The 23,225-nt window shown below is 39.7% G+C and overlaps 1 protein-coding gene across 1 annotated transcript in view; it reads left to right on the top strand.

Annotated features, from left to right (window-relative positions):
• Positions 1–23,225, top strand: part of FAM135B (family with sequence similarity 135 member B) — a 134,886-nt gene that overhangs the window by 72,104 nt on the left and 39,557 nt on the right. The window contains exons 9-11 of the mRNA XM_040355006.1: positions 5,126–5,281; positions 12,620–12,693; positions 21,007–21,161. Of these exons, the coding sequence (XP_040210940.1) occupies positions 5,126–5,281; positions 12,620–12,693; positions 21,007–21,161 (385 nt within the window). The remainder of the gene's footprint in view (positions 1–5,125; positions 5,282–12,619; positions 12,694–21,006; positions 21,162–23,225) is intronic.

Here is a 23,225-nt window from a genome sequence, read left to right as displayed (position 1 = left end):
TGGCACGGGCAGGCAAGGGAAGTACCTGTACGTCCCCTTTAAGAAGTGGATGTTGCGGGTGCACGCACCCGCTGCTATCTCCGTGAGCGTGCCTGCGAGTCCCACGGACTCAATCGCTGGGGGCATACCCGCGAGTCCCATGGACTCAATTGCTGCGGGCATACCCGCGATCGTCTCACGGAGAGACAGAATGGGGAGATGTTGGTGTAAACACAACATCTCCCCGTTCTGCCTAGTGGCACTGTCACTGATCGTGTTCCCTGTCATCGGGAACACGATCAGTGATGTATCACAGCAAGCCACGCCCCCCTACAGTAAGAATCACCCCTTAGGGAACACTTAACCCCTACAGCGCCACCTAGTGGTTAACCTCTTCACTGCCTGTGTCATTTACACAGTAATCGGTGCATTTTTATAGCACTGATCGCTGTAAAAATGACAATGGTCCCAAAAATGTGTCAGAAGTGTCCGATGTGTCCGCCATAATGTCGCAGTCACGCTAAAAATCGCTGATCGCCGCCATTAGTAGTAAAAAAAAATATTTATAAAAATGCAATAAAACTATCCCCTATTTGGTAGACGCTATAAATTTGGCGCAAACCAATCAATAGACACTTATTGCGATTTTCTTTTACCAAAAATATGTAGAAGAATACGTATCGGCCTAAACTGAGGAAAAAAAAATAATTTTTATGTTTTTTTTTAGGATATTTATTATAGCAAAAAGTAAAAAATATTGCTTTCTTTTAAAAAAAAAAATTGCTCTATTTTTGTTTATAGCGCAAAAAGTAAAAACCGCAGAGGTGAATAAATACCACAAAAAGAAATCTCTATTTGTGGGGAAAAAAGGACGTCAATTTTGTTTGGGAGCCACGTCGCACGACCGCGCAATTGTCAGTTAAAGCGACGCAGTGCCGAATCACAAAAAGTGGCCCGGTCATTTAGCAACAAAACTATCTGGGGCTTAAGTGGTTAAACATTTACAATCACTTTGTGTCTTTAAAGATCTCTATGGATAGGAATAACCCCGGGAATGCGCTATACATGACCCATCAATTCATTATAGTCTGCACAATGGCAGACGCTGAAGAATTAGAAGAAAAACTCTCTTATTACATTTAATTATAATTTAATGAACAAGTAATTAAGAAGCTGATGACATATTTAATCACTAATCTAATTCACAGAATAGGTAAATATCTTCTCCATTCTCCCCCTTATGTCTACGAGAGTCAGGATTTCCACAGAGAATTGTGGAATTAGACATTTCCTGGACTCAGCAGCTGCTGGTAATACAGCACCACCTAGTGGCCACTGATGGGCAAGGTTATGAGTGTGCGCTGTAGGCCTGATAGTGAACAAGTAGCCTCAAAATGTAATAATAATAATAATTATAATAATAATAATAATAATAAGACCCCTTTTACACTGGAGGCGTTTTTCAGGCACTTTAGCGCCTGTCATAGGCGTGCGCCTGGGCACACCCTAATCATCCCATATGGGGAAGATTTCCCATGTTTAGACTCCTGATATTTCAACAAAGCCCCATAACGGGTCTTCTAAAAAAAAAAAAATAGAAATAAAAAATGATAAAAAAAATTATAAATAAAAAAAATCTACTTACACTGTCCACTGTCCATACATTTTTATAAATGATAAAAAAAGATATAAATAAAAAATTATAAAAAAAATATATAAATAAAAAATTATAAAAACAATTATAAACAAAAATTATAAAAAATAAATAATACAAATTAAATCTATTCACTGCCCTACTGACACCAATCTCTGCACTACTGACACTGTCCATTGCTCTACTGACACTGTCAGTATATATACACATGCACACACACGCATGTGTGTTTGAGCTTTGGGGTGCACACCCTAATGCAATAGGCTGCGCACACCTATGGTGCCTGTAAAGCGCGTGAAAAAAGCCTCAGCTGCAATCCCAATGTGAAAGCCAGAGGGCTTTTACTCTGGGGCGCTGCGCTGGCAGGACGTCAAAAAGCGCCCCTGCCCATTGAAATCAATGGGCAGCGCCGCCGAACTGCCGGCAAAGTGCCGCTGCAGCAGCACTTTGCGGGCACCTTTAACCCTTTTTCTGCAAAAATGATGGTAAAGCGCCACTAAAAAATTGTGGAGCTTTACCGCCGACGCCTGTGCGCTGATAGTGTGAAAGTTCCCAAATAATAATAATAATAATAATAATAATAATAATAATAATCATCCCTTGTGGTAATATGGAACAATTTATTGGTGACTGAAGGGGAAGGTCATGATTGTGAACCGTGTGTTAAAATTGGTCTGATAGTAAACAGTAAATGCCAAATGTAATAATAATAATAATAATAATAATAATAATAATAATAATTATTATTATTGTTATATTTCGTAAACCCTTGTGGTAATACACTGCCATCTGGTGGCTACTGAAGGGCAACGTCATGAGTGTGCACTGTGTGTTAAAGTAGGTCTGATAGTAAACAGTAACTGCAAAAAAAATTATATTTATTTTAATAACAAAAATGATTATTAATAATAATAATAATAATAATAATAATAATAATGATAATAATTATCCCTTGTGGTAATATAGAACAATTTAGTGGTGACTGCAGGGCAAGGCCATGATTGTGAACCGTGTGTTAAAACTGGTCTGATAGTAAACAGTGACTGAAAAATGTATTATTAATAATAATAATAATAATAATAATAATTATCATTATTATTGTAATATTAAACCCTTATGGTAATGCATTGCCATCTGGTGGCTACTGAAGGGCAATGCCATGTGTGTGCACTGTATGTTAAAGTAGGTCTGATAGTAAACAGTAACTGCAAAACATGTATTATTTATTTTAATAACAAAAATGATTATTAATAATAATAATAATAATAATAATAATAATAATAATAATAATAATTAATAATAATAATCCCTTCTGGTAATATAGAACCATTTAGTGGTGACTGCAGGGCAAGGTCATAATTGTGAACTGTGTGTTAAAATTGGTCTGATAGCAGGGCTCAAGTCCTGCGGGAACGCGTGGGAACGGAGTTCCTGCACTTTTTTCACAGCAGGATTGCAGTTCCCTTTGCAGGACTAGAGCAGCCGAGAGCAGCCGAGCCGCCCGAGCCGATCCTTCACTAAGCAGCGATGCCCAGCTCGAGTCACTGTCAGGGGCAGACGAACCTTAGTAATCCTTTATGTTACTGGCCGCTTCCTGTATATGGATTCATCAGGTAGTGTGCGGGTATTCCGTCACTTCCTCGATGCCGCAATGTCTCCTGGGAGCTTTTGTCATTGTTCCCCGGAGACATTGTGGAGGTCTGCCGCAAGTTATCGCGGGATTTAGAAAGAACTTGCTTTTTTTCGATCGAGTGGATCGGAAAAAAAAAATGCGGTTTAGTAATTATGCATATGAGCGTATCATTTTTTTTTTTTTTTTGGTGGGGCAGTGGATCTTGGGTGGGAGTTCCCACACTTTTTTCCCCAGGACTTGACCCCTGTCTGATAGTAAACAGCAACTGCAAGATGTATTAATAATAATAATAATAATAATAATAATAATAATAATAATAATAATAAAAATTATGATTATTATTGTAATATTAAACCCTTGTGTAATACACTGCCATCTAGTGGCTATTGAGGCGCAATGTAATGTGTGTTAAAGTAGGTTTGATTGTAAACAGTAACTGCAAAAAAAGTATTATACATTTTTATAACAACAATTATTATGAATAATAATATTCATAATAACCATTTTGGTAATAAAAAACCTTGTTAGTAGTAACTGCAGGTTAAGGTTATGAGTGTGCACTGTGTAGTTCTGATAGTAAACAGTAACTGAAAAAAATATATATATTATTTATTTTAATAACATAAATTATTATTATTATTATTATTATTATTATTATTATTATTAGTATTAGTATTATTATTATTATTAATTACCCCTTGTGGTAATATAGAACCATTTAGTGGTGACTGCAGGGCAAGATCATGATTGTGAACTGTATGTTAAAATTGGTCTGATAGTAAACAGCAACTGAAAAATGTAATAATAATAATTGTTATTGGTATTATTATTATTATTATTATTATTATTATTATTATTATTATTATTATTATTATTATTATTATTGTGATATTATACCCTTGTGGTAATACAATGCCATCTAGTGCTCACTGAAGGGCAATGTCATAAGGATGCACTGTGTGTTAAAGTAGGTCTGATACTAAACATTAACTGCAAAAAAAGTATTTTTAATTTTAATAACAACTATTATTATTATTATTATTATTATTATTATTATTATTATTAATAATATTAATAATAGCTAGCCCTTTTGGTAATACAAAACCTGTTAGTGGTCACTGTAGGGCAAGGTTATGAGTGTGCACTGTGCGTTATAGTAGGTCTGATAGTAAACAATAACTGCAAACAATGTATTATTTATTTTAATAACAATGATGATTATTATTAATAATAATAATAATAATAATAATAATAATAATTATAATCCCCTGTGGTAATATAGAACAATTTTGTGGTGACTGCATGGCAAGGTCATGATTGTGAACTGTGTGTTAAAATTGGCCTGATAGTAAACAGTGACTGAAAAATGTAATATTAATAATACTAATACTAACTATTATTATTATTATTGTTATTATTATTGTTATTATTATTATTGTAATATTAAACCCTTGTGGTAATACACTGCCGTCTAGTGGCTACTGAATGGCAAGGCAATGAGTGTTAAAGTAGGTATGATAGTAAACAGTAACCGCAAAAAAAAAATATATATCCATACCAGACCCTTATCCGTGCACGCAGCCCGGCCGGTCAGGAAAGGGCGCCCCCCTGCTCCAAAGCATTTTGAGGGCATGCGGCCTGGTACGGTTCAGGAGGGGGAGCACTCGCCCGTCCCCACCCCCTTTCCTAACTGGCCGGGCTGCGTGCTCGGATAAGGGTCTGGTATGGATTTTGGGGGGACATACCTGTCTGACCTTTTCCATCGGAAATTCCGATCGTGTGTATGGGGATTTATAAGGTAAAGACATTGCTCACCAGACAAATAGCAGAATGTTGTTGTTTTTTTTGTCTCCTGGCAGTTGTTGGAGAGCCCAGACAGAATAACTGAGCAGATCAGCAAGGACCTGGCTTGGCTTTGTTCCCAACTTTTGGTCATATGGTCTAAATTTCTGGAAATAGTGACACTTCAGCCTGATGTGACTACCTACCTCATGCAAGAACATCACACCCTACGGGTAAGTTGCTTGTTCATTACCATCCTTTTGTAGGCTGCCTGTAAACTCTGAGTGGAGATGTTAGGACCCAAGTTATTTCACATTGGAGGATTTCCTCTACTTTCTGTCCTGAAGAACATAGTCAAGAAGCAACATATAGGGACTTTTGAGGTAACAGTCATTAGTTTTAACTTCAGCTGTAACCAGCCCAGATTTGAACCATGTATGGGCAGACTGATTGTACCCAAATTGATCGATAAATTAGCTTGGGTACAACCAGCCTGCCAGATTTGACATGCAATTATTGCAAGCAGTTGTTATACCGGCTAGCAATAATCACTGTGTCCTCCTGGCAGGAGTTGGCTTCCCGCTCCAGGAGAACACAATGGTTCAGCAGGATGGATTCCCTCATCAACAAATTTGCTTGTCTATTAGACATGTGCATTCGTTTTCGTCCGACTGCATTTTCATCCGAATTTCTGGGATTTTCGCGTTCGTTTTAACAACGATAACGAACGCGCAGAATCCAAAATCCAAAAGATCCGACATAAAAAATGGTTTATTTTCGATTTGTTGCGACAACAGTTCGATATAGAAAGAAGATTCGACATGACGGTGACAATAGTGATCTGTGTCTATGGAACCTGCGGGTTGAATGTGCCTAACCTAACTCTATTAGTCCAAGATTATTCTACATAGAGAGAAAAGATTCAACATTATAGAGACAGTGTTGGGGTAGACCATTCAAAATGAACGACAAAGATTCAACAAAGCAGCAAAAAATATACAAATGTCGAGAGAGAAAAGATTCAACATTATAGAGACATGAAGATTCGACAAAGAGAGAAAAGATTTGACATAGAGAAAAAAAGATTCGACATCGAGAGAAAAGATTTAACCTAGAGAGGAAAGATTTAACATAGAGAGAAAAGATTCGACATTATAGAGACATGAAGATTCGACATAGAGAGAAAACATTCGAAATATAGAGAAAAGATTCAACATAGAGAGAAAAGATTCAACATAGAGAGAAAAGATTCAACATAGAGAGAAAGGATTTCGACATAGAGAGAAAAGATTCAACATTATAGAGACAGTGTTGGGGTAGACCATTCAAAATGAATGACAAAGATTCGACAAAGCAGCAAAAAATATACAAATGTTGAGAGAGAAAAGATTCAACATTATAGAGACATGAAGATTCGACAAAGAGAGAAAAGATTCGACATAGAGAAAAAAAGATTCGACATAGAGAGAAAAGATTTAACCTAGAGAGAAAAGATTCGACATAGAGAGAAAAGATTTGACATAAAGAGAAAAGATTCGACATAGAGAGAAAAGATTCGACATTATAGAGACATGAAGATTCGACAAAGAGAGAAAAGATTCGACATAGAGAGAAAAGATTTAACATAGATAGAAAAAATTCGACATTATTGAGACATGAAGATTCGACATAGAGAGAAAAGATTCGACATAGAGAGAAAAGATTTAACATAGAGAGAAAAGATTCGACATAGAGAGAAAAGATTCGACATAGAGAGAAAAGATTCAACATAGAGAGAAAAGATTCAACATAGAGAGAAAAGATTCAACATAGAGAGAAAAGATTCAACATAGAGAGAAAAGATTCGACATAGAGAGAAAAGATTCAACATAGAGAGAAAAGATTCGACATTATAGAGACATGAAGATTCGACAAAGAGAGAAAAGATTCGACATAGAGAGAAACGATTTAAAATAGAGAGAAAAGATTCGACATTATAGAGACATGAAGATTCGACAAAGAGAGAAAAGATTTGACATAGAGAGAAAAGATTTAACATAGAGAGAAAAGATTCGACATTATAGAGACATGAAGATTTGACATAGAGAGAAAAGATTCGACATAGAGAGAAAAGATTTAACATAGAGAGAAAAGATTCAACATAGAGAGAAAAGATTCAACATATAGAGAAAAGATTCAACATATAGAGAAAAGATTCAACATAGAGAGAAAAGATTCGACATAGAGAGAAAAGATTCAACATAGAGAGAAAAGATTTGACATTATAGAGACATGAAGATTCGACAAAGAGAGAAAAGATTCGACATAGAGAGAAAAGATTTGACATAGAGAGAAAAGATTCAACATAGAGAGAAAAGATTCGACATAGATAGAAAAGATTCGACATAGATAGAAAAGATTCAACATAGAGAGAAAAGATTTGACATTATAGAGACATGAAGATTCGACAAAGAGAGAAAAGATTCGACATTATAGAGACATGAAGATTCGACATAGAGAGAAAAGATTCGACATTATAGAGACATGAAGATTCGACGAAGCAGCTAAAATCATACAATCGCCTCGAGGCGGACATTTATGGTCAAATGCTCCGCCCATAGGCTATAGAAGAATTCTAATGTTGGTTGATTAATAATAATTAATAAATATAATAATTACTAGTGTCATACAACATTAGAATTCTACTATGGCTTGTGGGCAGAACATTTGACCGGAAATGTACGATGGCGGCGTCGTGCAGTTTATCTGCTTCGTCTAATCTTCTTAGAACATCCGACAGACACCATAAGCCTTCAAAAGATTTAACCTAGAGAGGAAAGATTCAATATAGAGAGAAAAGATTCGACATTATAGAGACATGAAGATTCGACATAGAGAGAAAAGATTCGACATAGAGAGAAAAGATTCAACATAGAGAGAAAAGATTCAACATAGAGAGAAAAGATTCAACATAGAGAGAAAAGATTCAACATAGAGAGAAAGGATTCGACATAGAGAGAAAAGATTTACTGTAACATAGAGAGAAAAGATTTGACATTATAGAGACATGAAGATTTGACATAGAGAGAAAAGATTCAACATAGAGAGAAAAGATTCAACATAGAGAGAAAAGATTCAACATAGAGAGAAAAGATTCAACATAGAGAGAAAAGATTCAACATAGAGAGAAAAGATTCGACATTTTAGAGACATGAAGATTCGACATAGAGAGAAAAGATTCGACATAGAGAGAAAAGATTCGACATAGAGAGAAAAGATTCGACATTATAGAGACATGAAGATTCGACGAAGCAGCTAAAATCATACGATCGCCGCGAGGCGGACATTTATGGTCAAATGCTCCACCCATAGGCTATAGAAGAATTCTAATGTTGGTTGATTAATAATAATTAATAAATATAATAATTACTAGTGTCATACAACATTAGAATTCTACTATGACTTGTGGGCAGAACATTTGACCGGAAATGTGCGATTGCGGCGTCGTGCAGTTTATCTGCTTGGTCTAATATTCTTAGAACATTCGACAGACACCATAAGCCTTCAAAAGATTTAACCTAGAGAGGAAAGATTCAACATAGAGAGAAAAGATTCGACATTATAGAGACATGAAGATTCGACATAGAGAGAAAAGATTCGACATAGAGAGAAAAGATTCAACATAGAGAGAAAAGATTCAACATAGAGAGAAAAGATTCAACATAGAGAGAAAGGATTCGACATAGAGAGAAAAGATTTACTGTAACATAGAGAGAAAAGATTCGACATTATAGAGACATGAAGATTCGACATAGAGAGAAAAGATTCAACATAGAGAGAAAAGATTCAACATAGAGAGAAAAGATTCAACATAGAGAGAAAAGATTCATCATAGAGAGAAAAGATTCGACATTTTAGAGACATGAAGATTCGACATAGAGAGAAAAGATTCGACATAGAGAGAAAAGATTCGACATAGAGAGAAAAGATTCGACATTATAGAGACATGAAGATTCGACATAGAGAGAAAAGATTGGACATTATAGAGACATGAAGATTCGACGAAGCAGCTAAAATCATACGATCGCCGCGAGGCGGACATTTATGGTCAAATGCTCCACCCATAGGCTATAGAAGAATTCTAATGTTGGTTGATTAATAATAATTAATAAATATAATAATTACTAGTGTCATACAACATTAGAATTCTACTATGACTTGTGGGCAGAACATTTGACCGGAAATGTGCGATTGCGGCGTCGTGCAGTTTATCTGCTTCGTCTAATATTCTTCGAACATCCGACAGACACCATAAGCCTTCAATTGACATATTCAACCTTAATTCATTCAGATTTTCGGACAAATGCATTTTTTAACAAAATGAAATAAATAAAAACTAATTTCGGGAGTAACAAAATAAATTTATTTTTCGGACGGAACCGAAATTCTGAAACAAAATATTTCAGTGTGTACATGTCTACCGTCTATGGCCGGCCTCTACAACATCCTAGTCATGATTTTGCATCCTGAAGAGGGAAGTGGTCCATCCTCAACGCGTTTCACAGTCTAGTTTACTTGGCAGGATATAGAAAAGCTAATATTGCAACAATAACTTTATAAGTATCACAATGAGGGATCTGCAACCCAATCAGAACCTCTGGCGAAGACAAGTAGGATCACCTGGGACATTTTGCAAGAACCCGTGGTCAATGACCATGGTCGTTGGACTTTGTGGTAAGTTTATAGGCACATTTCACCTACATTTACTGTATAATGTGTATATGTATATTGCCAGTGGTTTTAGCCTACACTATCCTCCAAAAAGTGTTGGCTTTAGACACATTTTAAAACCCAACTTCAGGTCCCCAAGCAGTTGCATAAATACCTATATATATATATATATATATATATATGTGTAGCACTACCCCCGAAGGAGCTGCTGGTTTGTTTTGGGTGGCATGTTACCTCGTGGCTCCTCCGCCATCTAAGGGTGTATGGTGGATGTGGCATTAATGGAATGTCCACGACAGGTGTCTTTTTCTGTGCTCTTTATTACCCAGCCGGGTAAAAACAATAAAACTTTGTGGTGATAGAAGAGTTGAAGTAAAAGAAGAAATAGCAGACTCAGGTGTAACAATAGGGAAACAGTCCCGCTTCCAACAACACTTAGGGGCAGATCCACAAAGCGAGTACGCCGGCGTATCTACTGATACGCCGGCGTACTTTCAAATTTCCCGCGTTGTATCTTTGGTTTGAATCCTCAAACCAAGATACGATGGCATCTGGGTTACGGCTTCGTACGCCTTCGGATCTAAAATGCAATTCTTCGGCGTCCGCTGGGTGGCGTCCCCATCGTAATCCGCGTCGAGTATGCAAATTAGCTTTTTCCGACGATCCACAAACGTACGAGCGGCCGTCGCATTTTTTTACGTCGTTTCCGTTCGGCTTTTTCCGGCATATAGTTAAAGCTGCTATCTGGTGGCGTACGCATTGTTAAGTATGGCCGTCGTTCCCGCGTATAATTTTGAAAATTTTACGTCGTTTGCGTAAGTCGTCCGTGAATGGGGCTGGACGCCATTTACGTACACGTCGAAAACAATGACGTCCTTGCGACGTCATTTGGAGCAATGCACCCTGGGAGTTTTGACGGACGGGGCATGCGCAGTTCGTTCGGCGCGGGGACGCGCTTCATTTAAATGAAACACGCCCCCTACCCGCCCAATTTTAATTCCCCGCCCTTACGCCGCGAGAGATACACAACGCCGCCGTAACATACGGCGCAAATTCTTTCAGGATTTAAAGGAAAGAAAAATAAGTTACAGCGGCGTAGCGTATCTCACATACCCTGCGCCTACGCAGATGTATGTGGATCTGCCCCTTAGTCTTCTTTGCCACTTCAGCCGGAGTGGGTATAGTGTACCTGGACAGGCCTCTCTTACTGACCTGGCAGCCAGAGTATCACTCGGAACTTAGAGGAAAAGTCTCTGCCACAGACCCTCCTTAGGATTGAGGTAGCGGAGGTAATCCTCCTTGATAGACTTTGGCCTGGATCTCCTTCAGGTAGTTTGCAGGTGACCGACTGACAGATGACCAGCGTCCATCCTTTCAGTATTCGGTTGCCTTGATCCCCGGTGAATTGTCGAGACCCTATTGGATTGCCAGCCTCTCTTGGCTCTCCTCAGATGGACTCCCCACCAAACAGCTATCTCGCTTGGGATCTTCTCAGGATTGGGGACCCAGTCGATCACTGGGGCCCGCCACAGCTTTAAATGATCCTGACCAACATGGTCCCGGAACCAGGAACACCGCGTGGCACGTGCGCCCCGGCCTGGTAGGCCATTTCGCCAGGGGGGGCGTGATTCAGCCACCCTAAATGTGGGTGCCGCACTCGACAAAGAAGAACCCAGACCAATGGCGTCTGTCTCATAAATACCCTCCCCCAGCATGCACAGCGAGGAGAAACCCTCCTGATAGGCTGCTGGGGAAAAGCACCCAAACCTCGACTCCACTCCTGCCACCTATCGTCCTGGGGTGGGAACAGCACCCCAGGAGCAACAGAATGAGCCCACAGCACAGCCAGGCTGAGACAGAGACCCAAGTTGAATAGATTATAATGGATCAGAGCCAACTAACTCTCTGATCCCCCTCAAAATTTAACAAAGCACCAGTACTTGGAAGTAACACATATATATATATTAATCTAATTATTTATAAAAAAATGTACGGTAAGTATTTTTTACTTTATTTAAAGCGAGAGTTCACCCAATGATCTTTTTTTTTCTCTTTTCCCCTTAGATGGATGCTCGTTTTGTCTAGGGGAATTGGCTATTTGTTTTAAAATATGAGCTGTACTTACCGTTTTCGAGATGCATCTTCTCCGTCGCTTCCGGGTATGGGTCTTCGGGAGCGGGCGTTCCTTCTTGATTGACAGTCTTCCGAGAGGCTTCCGACGGTCGCATCCATCGCGTCACTAGTAGCCGAAAGAAGCCGAACGTTGGTGCGGCTCTATACTGCGCCTGCGCACCGATGTTCGGCTTCTTTCGTAAAGTCGTGACGCGATGGATGCGACCGTCGGAAGCCTCTCGGAAGACTGTCAATCAAAATAGGAACACCCAGTCCCGCAGCCCATACCCGGAAGCGGCGGAGAGGATGCATCTCGTAAACGGTAAGTACGGATCATATTTTAAAACAAATAGCCGATTCCCCTAGACAAAACGAGCATGAAGCTAAGGGGAAAAAGTGTTCTGTATGGGTGAACCTCCGCTTTAATTTATTTATCATTTATTAAAATTAGATAACAACTGCTATAATATTACTATGAATAGGCTATTTATTTTTTATTTTTTTTACTGGAAAACAGTTTAATAAAACTTTTATTATATTATTTAACAATTATTATCATTTTTTATTTTTTAATAGAATTATATATTTTTGTAATATCATTATTTATATAAAAATATAAGTATGTGTTTTAAATGTTATTTATCATGTATTAAAATTGGATAACAACTGCTCTAATATTACTATGAATAGGCTAGAACTGCTTCCACTGTCATGGCGATGTCTAATTTCACTCGTGTCTCATACTGTAGGTAAGGAGATTTTCAGAAGCCTTTTTCTACACCGAATATGAAAAACCAGTTGCTCTCACGTTTCAAGAAAATCTGTAAGTTTCTGATAGTTTTGGCATCTGAACTGCTGACAGTATGTTAGATTATTTCCAGTAATTACTGAACATATACATTGATATTACAACTTCAGCCAAAAAAAAAAAAAAATGAATAGAACATGGCAAGGTAAAAAAAGAAGAAAAAAAAAAGAAGCAATACTGCAATATCCAGTTTCCATCTGGAACTTTTTTCCCACAGTAACTATTTTCCACCACTAGGGCCTAGATTCTCGTATATGGGCGTAAAACTGTACGGGCGTAACGTATCTGCTTTACGCTACACCGCCGCAAGTTTTACAGGCAAGTGCTTTATTCACAAAGAACTTGCCTGTAAAGTTGCGGCGGCGTAGCGTAAATCCCCAGGCGCAAGCCCGCCTAATTCAAATGAGCCGGGTAGGGGGCATGGAGCATTTAAATTAGGCGCGTTCCCGCGCCGAACGTAATGCCCCAAAATTTCCCGACGTGCATTGCGCTAAATGACGTCGCAAGGACGTCATTGGTTTCGACGTGAAATGGTGTCCAGCCCTATTCACGGACGACTTACGAAATTTTAAAATTTCGACGCGGGAACGACAGCCATACTTAACATTGGTTGCCCCTCATATAGCAGGGGCAACTTTGCGCGTCGCAAATCTAACGTAAACGTCGTAACTTCACTGCGTCGACCGCGCGTACGTTCGGGAATTCGCGTATTTTGCTAATTTGCATACACGACGGGGAAAACGACGGAGGCGACACCTAGCGGCAAAAAAAAAATTGCATTTAAGATCCGACAGCGTAAGAGCCTTACGTCTGTCGGATCTAATGGTTATCTATGCGTAACTGATTCTAAGAATCAGTCGCATAGATACGACGGCCCAGATTAGGACTTACGACGGCGTACATTGCGTTGCACCGTCGTAAGCCCTTTCATAATCTGGGCCTAGATGTCCTCCACCAGCATCATACTTCCTTTCAGCCCAGGGTGTCATGGAGGGGGGTGTGTCATCAGTTCAGAGTATTACCGTACTAAATGGCACACTCAAATGTGCACCACTACACAGAGGTTATCCAGGAATTAACTTTATGGTTAAATGTTTTTATTAACCACTACCCGACGGCCGTACGACTTTATACGGCCGCGGGGTGGTTGTGAATCTCTAACAGGCCGTAAAAACATGGCCTGCGCGCGCATCCAGCGGCGCTGGCGCGCATGCGTCCGGCGGCGGCGCGCGCGTGCTCGCCGCATCGCTGAGATGCCGATGCGAGTGCCTGGCGGCCGTGATGTCCGCCAAGCACTCGCGATCGGCGGCTACAGGGACAAGACGTGGAGCTCTGTGTGTAAACACAGAGCTCCACGTCCTGTCAGGGGAGAGAGGAGACCGATCTGTGTCCCTTGTACATAGGGACACAGATCGGTCACCTCCCCCAGTCACCCCCCTCCCCCCACAGTTAGAACACAATTTAGGGAAACACATTTAACCCCTTCCTCACCCCCTAGTGTTAACCCCTTCAATGCCAGTCACATTTATACAGTAATTAGTGCATATTTATAGCACTGATCGCTGTATAAATGTGAATGGCGCCAAAAATGGGTCAAAAGTGTCCGATGTGTCCGCCATAATGTCGCAGTCACGAAAAAAATGCTGATCGCCGCCATTAGTGGTAAAAAAAATAAAAAAATAATAATAATTCTGGCCCCTAGTTTGTAAGCGCAATAACTTTTGCGCAAACCAGACACTTTTTTTTTTTTTACCAAAAATATGTAGAAGAATACGTATCGCCTACACTGAGAAAAAAAATTGTTTTTTAAAAAAATTGGGCTATTTATTATAGCAACAAGTAAAAAATATTGTTTTTTTTTTCAAAATTTTCGCTCTATTTTTGTTTATAGCGCAAAAAATAAAAAACGCAGAGGCGATCAAATACCACCAAAAGAAAGCTCTATTTGTGGGGAAAAAAGGACGTCAATTTTGTTTGGGAGCCACGTCGCACGACCGCGCAATTATCAGTTAAAGTGACGCAGTGCCACAAGCTGAAATTTCACCTGGTCAGGAAGGGGTATATGCGCCCAGTAAGGAAGTGGTTAAGGTTTTATCAAAAAGAACAGAGGAAAACAATATCTGTCATACGTCAATACATAGTAAAGGTATATAGTCAATAGATTGCAAATGACAGAATGAAGATACAGGCAGATTTGAACTTCATAAGTACATCTAATAGCTTAAAGAGGATGTAAACCCTTTGAAAGTTTTCCTATAAAAAAAAACCTGCAAGTGAGACATAATGAGCAAGTATGCTATTATGCTATGCATACTAGCTCATTATGAATTACTTACCTTAGATCGAAGCCCCAGCAGCGACCCTCGTTCCTCTCCTCCGCCGCCACCATGATACCTGGAGTGACTTCCGGCTATCGCTGCTCCGGCGCTGTAACTGACCGGAGCAGCGATGACGTCACTCCTGCGCATGCATCCCATTCATTAACGACACGCTCAGTGCACCTTCTCCATTGTCTACGGTGTGCGTGCGCCGTAGGCGTCAGTGCAGTCTTTTCTGCAAATATGAAGAGGAAAGTGGTCCATCCTCAATGCTTTATTTTCATTTTCGTTGCTACAACAGTTTGATATGGATAGGAGATTCGACATGACGGTGACAATAGCAATCTGTGTCTATCGAACCTGCGGTCGAATGTGCCTAACCCAACTCTATTATTCCGAGATTATTCTACATAGAGAGAAAAGATTTGACATTATAGAGACAGTGTTGGGGTAGACCATTCAACATGACTGGCAAAGAATCGACAAAGCAGCAAAAAACATACAAATATTTAATCTGTCATTGAAGGCTTATGGTTAGGGTGACCACATTTCCAAACTACCATTCAGGGACACCCTCCCTTCCCAAAAATCAGCTTGTGCTGTAACGAATCACAGCACAGTGATTGGACACAAGAGGCGGGATTTATGATTTCTCCAATTACAAGCAGGGGGCGGGATTGTGCTCCTCCAGGCATTCCCGGTCAGGACAAGTACTGTCAGTGAGTAAAGCGGTGATGTGGCGGCCTTTATTGGGGGCATCAGATTGGCCTGGGGGGTGGCTGTGTCAGTTTCATTCCAAGTCACTGTATTGTCCTGGAATGAAGGTGCCCGGGACAGACCTGCAAAATGCGGGACTGTCCCAGGCAATCCGGGACACGTGGTCACCCTACTTATGGTGTCTGTTGAAAGACCCTACCCTCTCCTTGGTTGCAGCGCATGTAAATCTAAGGCCTCGTACACACGATAGAATAGCCAAAGGACAACGGTCTGAAGGACCATTGTCTTAGGTTAACCGATGAAGCTGACTGATGGTCCGTCGCGCCTACACACCATAGGTTAAATAACCGATCGTGTCAGAACACGATGACGTAAAACACAACGATGTGCTGAAAAAAACTAAGTTCAATGCTTCCAAGCATGCGTTGACTTAATTCTGAGCATGCGCAGGTTTTTAACCAATGCTTTTGCATACTAACGATCGGTTTTGACCTATGGGTTAGGCGTCCATTGGTTACATTTTAAAGCAAGTTCCTATTTTTTTAACCAAAGGTTAAATAACCTATGGGGCCTACACACGATCTGTTTTGACCGATGAAAACGGTCCTTCAGACCGTTGTCCTCTGGCTATCCTATTGTGTGTACGAGGTCTAACTCCTCTACCACAGAAGCAAACTCTACATCTACAAATTCGATGTCTACGTGGACATACAAAAATACACCAGAAAGTTGAACATTAAAAAATACATGTTGAACCAACCCGTTAAAAGGGAACAGGATCAAAGTAACCTATTGGGAAGAGTTCAACATAGTCAACTGAGGAATAAATCCTTATTTAATCCTGAGGTTCATAATAATGAACACGTTGAGGTATTCAACAAAATGGTACTACGAGATCTGGAAAAACTAAAAATCAAAAAAATCCCGGATTTCAAAGCTATACATAAAGGGATTAAAGAACTGGAGGAAAACAAACAAGTCATTATAAGACCGGCGGATAAAGGCGGAGCCATAGTGGTATTATCCAAGAATTACTACTATGAAGAACTGGAAAATCAGCTGAAAGACACCAATACATATATCAAACTCAGGGGAAACCCCACGTGTGAATACAAGGAACAATTGATTGAATTGATCGAAAAGGGAAGGAATAAAGGGGTCTTCCACAAGAGGGAACAAAAATATCTGGTTCCAGACAATTGTAGGGTACCTATAATATACACAGTTCCTAAAATTTATAAAGACCCCCTCAGACCACCAGGGAGACCCATAATCAACGGAATCCAGTCGATTAATTAGAGACTGGGGGAATACGTTGATAAATTCATCCAGCCGTTGGTCCCACAAACACGGGCATATTTAAGGGATACGAAGCACCTAATTCAGGTCCTCAACACAGTGAACATCGACACATCGGGTAGCTATTTGTTGGCTACGGCCGATGTGGCCTCACTCTATACGGTTATTAACCATATAGAACTATTCAGGCGTCAAAGTGGGCACTGAATAAATTTTGGACACTTGTGTCAAAACAGAATAGGTTTGTCCTAAGATGCCTAGCTTTTGGACTACAACACAACTATTTTTGGCACAAGCAGGAATACTATAGACAACTAAATGTTATAGGCATGGGTGATAAATATGCGCCAAGCGTGGCTAATGTTTTTATGCCTGAGTGGGAAGAGACTGCTATACATAATGACACCCCGGATCAATTAATACTATACAGAAGATTTATTGATGACTGTATAGTCATATGGAAGGGTGATGAAGAATCCCTTATCCAGTTCTTTGAAAAATTAAACATGAACCAAAGGAACATCAAACTCACTTATACCATCAGTGAAAAAATGATTCAGTTCTTGGATCTTCAAATCACACTTGAGTCTCAACAACTAAGTACTAAAACCCATTTTAAACCTGTTGAGAGAAATAGCTATATACCGGTGGACAGCTGCCACTTTGATCCCTGGTTGATAAATATCCCCAAAGGGCAATTGGTTAGGATTCGTAGGAATTGTACTGATCCACAAACATTTCTTGAGCAGGTCAATATGATTGGCACCAAGTTTGTTAATAAAGGTTATGATACAAACTTTATACAGACACAAATTCAAAATGTGCTAGAAATGCCGAGAGACATACATATACAAGACAAAGTAAAAAGCAAAGGATTGGATAACCAAGTACCAATCATTCTCAACTACAATGTCCAACATAAACAATTGGAAAATATATTCAAAAGGCATTGGTCTATACTACAGGCAGACAAACAACTGCAATGTATACTACCCAGCATGCCAAGAATAGTATACAGACGTGCACCTACCTTAAGGGATTTGGTGGCAAAGAACATACCGGATCCGCCCACCAAATCCAATACACTAACTTTTTTCAGGAAAAAGGTTTTTTTTCCGTGTAGGCGATGTTTCGCCTGCAAAAAAACAAATTTTAATGGACAAAAATGTTCCAGATTCCGGAAGGAGTAGTTTATGCTCTACAGTGTTCATGCTCCCTCCAATATATTGGACATACTAAAAGACCTATGTGGAAACGTCTTAGGGAACATGTACAGAACATTGAAAAAGGCTTCCCCAAACACAATGTGTCGCGACATTTTGCCCTGTGTCACCAAAACAACCCTAAAGATTTAAAGTTTTGGGCTATCGCCAAATATACTCCCTACTGGAGGGGAAGTCACAAAGTGCGTGAATTGAGTAAGAGCGAATCAAGATGGATACACGAAATTAGATCTTTATCGCCCAATGGTTTGAACATTGAGTTTGATCTCAATTTTTTCATCTCTGATTATTAATTATGGGTTTCTTTCTCTCTTTTTAATTATGTATATATTTTTTCATATATATATATATATATTTTAAGATTTTTAAATATTTTAAATACTTTTATTAAAATTATCTCAAAGTGTATTGATATCGGATTGTCCAATGTAAGTTGGATCATATTATATATGTGTATTTCTGGAGAAATGGATAATACATGTCAGAGTAGCACTATATGAAGTTCTGTAATATTATACAAGTGCTGCTACTGATTACGGCCACTGGGGGCTGCTATGCAGTTTGCATATCCTCCTAAAATGCCGGTTTTAAATAGGTTTATATTGTGATTGTTTTAATTTGTTTTTTGTATTAAAACGAAATATGTATGAAATGATATCTATGCACATCCCATTTGCTAGCAATGATGTTTGATGTTCAAACTCCTTTGGTACATTACCCGTTGGTCTGGATATCTCACTGACTATAAATAACATCAGCTGAGATCCGACCAGCAGTTACCCATGACTAAGTCACGTGTCTAGTGACGTAACGCGTGGGGGAGGAGCTACGAACGGGACGGATCGCACATCCGAATGAGGAGAAACATCTTATGCTGAGCAGCCAAATGAGGATTGTTTGTTGCTTGTCTTAATCGGTGGATTCGTGAGTGTGCCCTTATCTCAAGCTTGATATCTGTTCCCATATGGTCTATGCATATCTGCGCTATGAGAATTGTTGCTTTTTGTCTCTCTGTTTTCTATGAGCTGTACAATTGTGGAGGATCTGACATCTACATGTGAAACAATCAGCCTGGAGTCTTAGAACCTGATCGCACAATACATTCTTTCATGCCAGTACACAGCATTGGGTTTGCACACAGGAGGTGTATTGCATGTGCACACACTCAGTATGCATTTGGACTAATATTTAATTGTGTACACACATGCATTGATTCAGTGAATCATTTATGTTTGTTGTGTTTTATAGTTTTTCACATCACAGGGGTTAATAGTATACTATATTATTAATGATATAAACTCTACAGGTACAGCCTCAAAGTGACTTCTTATTTGAATCTGACATTAAAGGGCACTCTCAAGATGATAATGATACCCTATTAATGTCTCAAATAGGAACTAACACCACAATTAGCTGGTTACTATTCTCTCGTGGATCTTAAAATCATCTCATTTAATGTACGAGGCCTTAACAGTCCCTTTAAGAATTTGGTCAACAATAGACATGTGCACACTGAAATGTTTTGTTTCGTAATTTTGTTTTCGTCCAAAAAATAAATTTAATTAGTTACTCCCGAAATTTATTTTTATTTATTTTGTTTCGTAAAAAAAATGCATTCGTCCGAAAATCCAAATGAATTAAGGTCGAATCTGTCATTAAAGGCTTATGGTGTCTTTCGAAAGTTCTAAGAAGATTCGACGGAGCAGCTAAACTGTACAACGCCGCAATCGTATATTTCCGGTCAAATGCTCAGCCCATAGGCTATAGAAGAATTCTAATGTTGGTTGACCAGTAATAATAATTTATAAATATAATTGTTACTAGTCATACATCATTAGAATTCTTCTATAGCTTGTAGGTGGAACATCGGACTGGAAATGTACAATTGCGGCGTCGTACAGTTTAGCTGCTCCGTCGAATCTTCTTAGAACATTCGACAGACACCATACGCCTTCAATGATAGATTTGACTTCCCTTGGCGCATAAGGCTCGTCACCAGTTTTCCGTAAATAGCCGACCTGTGAGTCGGCTCTATACGGCGCCTGCGCCCGCCGTGTAGAGCTGACTGCGCAGGCGCCATATAGAGACGACTCGCAGGTCGGCTATTTACGGAAAACTGGTGACGTGCCTTATGCGCCAAGGGAAGTCAAATCCTTATGAGCCAAGGGAAGTTTTTCACCAGACGTCAATCATCTAACCTCTCAATAGGAACGCCCACTCCCGCGGGAGCCAGAACCCGGAAGCCGGGGGGAAAATAACGATAAAACGGTATGTACGGCAACAAAAAAACAGCATACTGTAGATGGCGGAAGTATGCTGGATGTAATGGTATATAGATGTTTTTTAGGGTGAACCTCCGCTTTAATTAATTCAGATTTTCGGACGAATGCTTTTTTTTTAATGAAACAAAATAAATAAAAATGAATTTTGGGAGTAACTAAATAAATGTATTTTTCGGACGAAAACAAAATTACAAAACAAAATATTTCAGTGTGCACATGTCTATTGTTGACCAAATTCTTAAAGGGACTGTTAAGGCCTTGTACATTAAATTAGATGATTCTAAGATCCATGTTTTTTTTTTTTTTTTATTATAATGGGCTGGTAATACTGAAAGTATTGGAATAAACAGTATATTTGATATTTACATGAAATATTCAAACACGTCATACTGTAATTTCCTAAATAACTGCATTTTGTCTACCCTTGCCAAAGATGTTCCTTTGGATTTTCGGCACTCTCATAAAAATGTTCTCACTTCTCGCTTCCAGGATTCAGAGTCACGGTAACTTGTCATCGGTAGTCAGGAGCTCGGAGTACCTCACCAGCATGCCTCCTCTACCAGTTGAATGTCTAGACATAGATGGAGACTGGAGTTCTCTTCCCATCATCTTCGAAGACAGATACGTGGAACATCCCAGGATAGGTGGGTAAAGTCTGACTGGAAATGTATACATTTGTAAGTCTACTGCCTTGCCAGACATTTTCAGTTGAAATGATCTAAACACATTCTAGGTGCATCAATACAAAATGGGGCAGATCCACATAGAAATAGATGGCGCAGCGTATGTGAGATACGCTACGCCGCTGTAACTTACTTTTGGCCGGTTCGAATCCCCAAAGAATTTGCGCCGTAAGTTACGGCGACGTAGTGTATCTCTGGCGGCGGAATCCAAATCGGCGATTAGGGGGCCTGTTTCATTTAAATGAAGCGCATCCCCGCGCCGAATGAACTGCGCATGCGCCGTCCCTAAATTTACCCCTGCGCATTGCACTAAATGACGTCGCAAGGACGTCTTTTTTTTTTTTAACTTAGACGTGAATTACGTCCATCCCGATTCACGGACGACTTACGCAAAAAAAAAAAACAACGGCCATACTTAACATGGCAGGTCTACCTATACGCGACGAAATACCAGCTTTAACTATACGCCGGAAAAAAGCCGACTAGAGACGACGTAAAGGAATGCGCCGGCCACTCGTACGTTCGTGGATCGTCGGAAATAGCTAATTTGCATACTCGACACGGAAAACGACATGAACGCCACCCAGCGGACGCCGAAGAATTGCATCTTAGATCCGAAGGCGTACAAAGACGTACACCTGTCGGATCTAACCCAGATGCCGTCGTATCTTGGTTTGAGGATTGAAACCAAAGATACGACGCGGGTAATTTGAAAGTACGCCGGCGTATCAGTAGATACGCCGGCGTACTCTCTCTGTGGATCTGCCCCAATGTGTGCAAAGTCTACAGTTAATTTTTCTTAGAAAGCAGCCAAATCCTGACTAGAAAAGCCTGTTCCCTGTCAAAATTCTGTATAGAAGAGCATTGCTCTTTGTATTGAAGTAACGCTCTTTAACCGCTTCAATACAGGGCATTTTCACCCCCTTCCTGCCCAGATAAATTTTTTGTTTTCAGAGCTGTCGCAATTTGAATGACAATTTTGCGGTCGTGCGACGTGGCTCCCAAACAAAATTGACGTCCTTTTTTCCCCACAAATAGAGCTTTCTTTTGGTGGTATTTGATCACCTCTGCAGTTTTTAGTTTTTGCGCTATAAACAAAAGAAGAGTGACAATTTTGAAAAAAGCACAATATTTTTTTCTTTTTGATTTAATAAATATCACACTTTAAAAAAAAAAAAATGTCCTCAGTTTAGGCCGATACGTATTCTTCTACATATTTTTGGTAAAAAAATCGCAATAAGCGTATATTGATTGGTTTGCACAAAAGTTATAGCGTCTACAAAATGGGGGATAGTTTTATTGCATTTTTTTTTTTTTTACTAGTAATGGCGGCGATCTGCGATTTTTTTTATTGTGACCGCGACATTGCAACGGACATATCGGACACTTTTGACACGTTTTTGGGACCATTCACATTTATACAGCGATCAGTGCTCTAAAACTGCACTGGCAGGGAAGTGACTGGCAGGGAGAGGGGTTAACACTAGGGGGCTCTGAAGGGGTTAAATATGTTCCCTAGGGAGTGATTCTAACTGTAGGGGGAGGGGGACTCACAAGGGGGGGAGACCAATCTGTGTTCCTCTGTACTGGGAACACACCATCGGTCTCCTCACCTCTGACAGGACATCCTGCAGTGATTGTGGGCAATCGCGGGTGCCTGGCGGACTTTGCGGCCGCCGGACAAGTGCACCAGGTCCCGAGCAATTCCCGCTGGCACCCCCTAGAAGGCCGGGAAGCCCAGGACGTCATATGAAGTCCACCCAGGATGGGAGATCCCATCTGTGGACGTCATTTGACTATGGGCGGGATCTGAAGTGGTTAATCAGCAAGTAGCAATATAAAATACATCAAAAATAAAATATGTACCCTGTGCTAGACAAATGATTCCTAGATACAATGCATGCTTTATCAATGTAAGATATAATAAGAGATGCGTACAAATAACAAAGTGCATAGTGACTATTATTATACTAATACAGTGGAACCTCAGATTACGAGCATAATCTGTTCCAGGAGAATGCTCGT

Source organism: Rana temporaria, chromosome 5, assembly GCF_905171775.1.
Source record: "Rana temporaria chromosome 5, aRanTem1.1, whole genome shotgun sequence".
NCBI classification, from domain to species: domain Eukaryota; kingdom Metazoa; phylum Chordata; class Amphibia; order Anura; family Ranidae; genus Rana; species Rana temporaria.
Note: the sequence above shows the minus strand (reverse complement) of the source record. Positions and strands in the feature narration are given on the sequence as shown.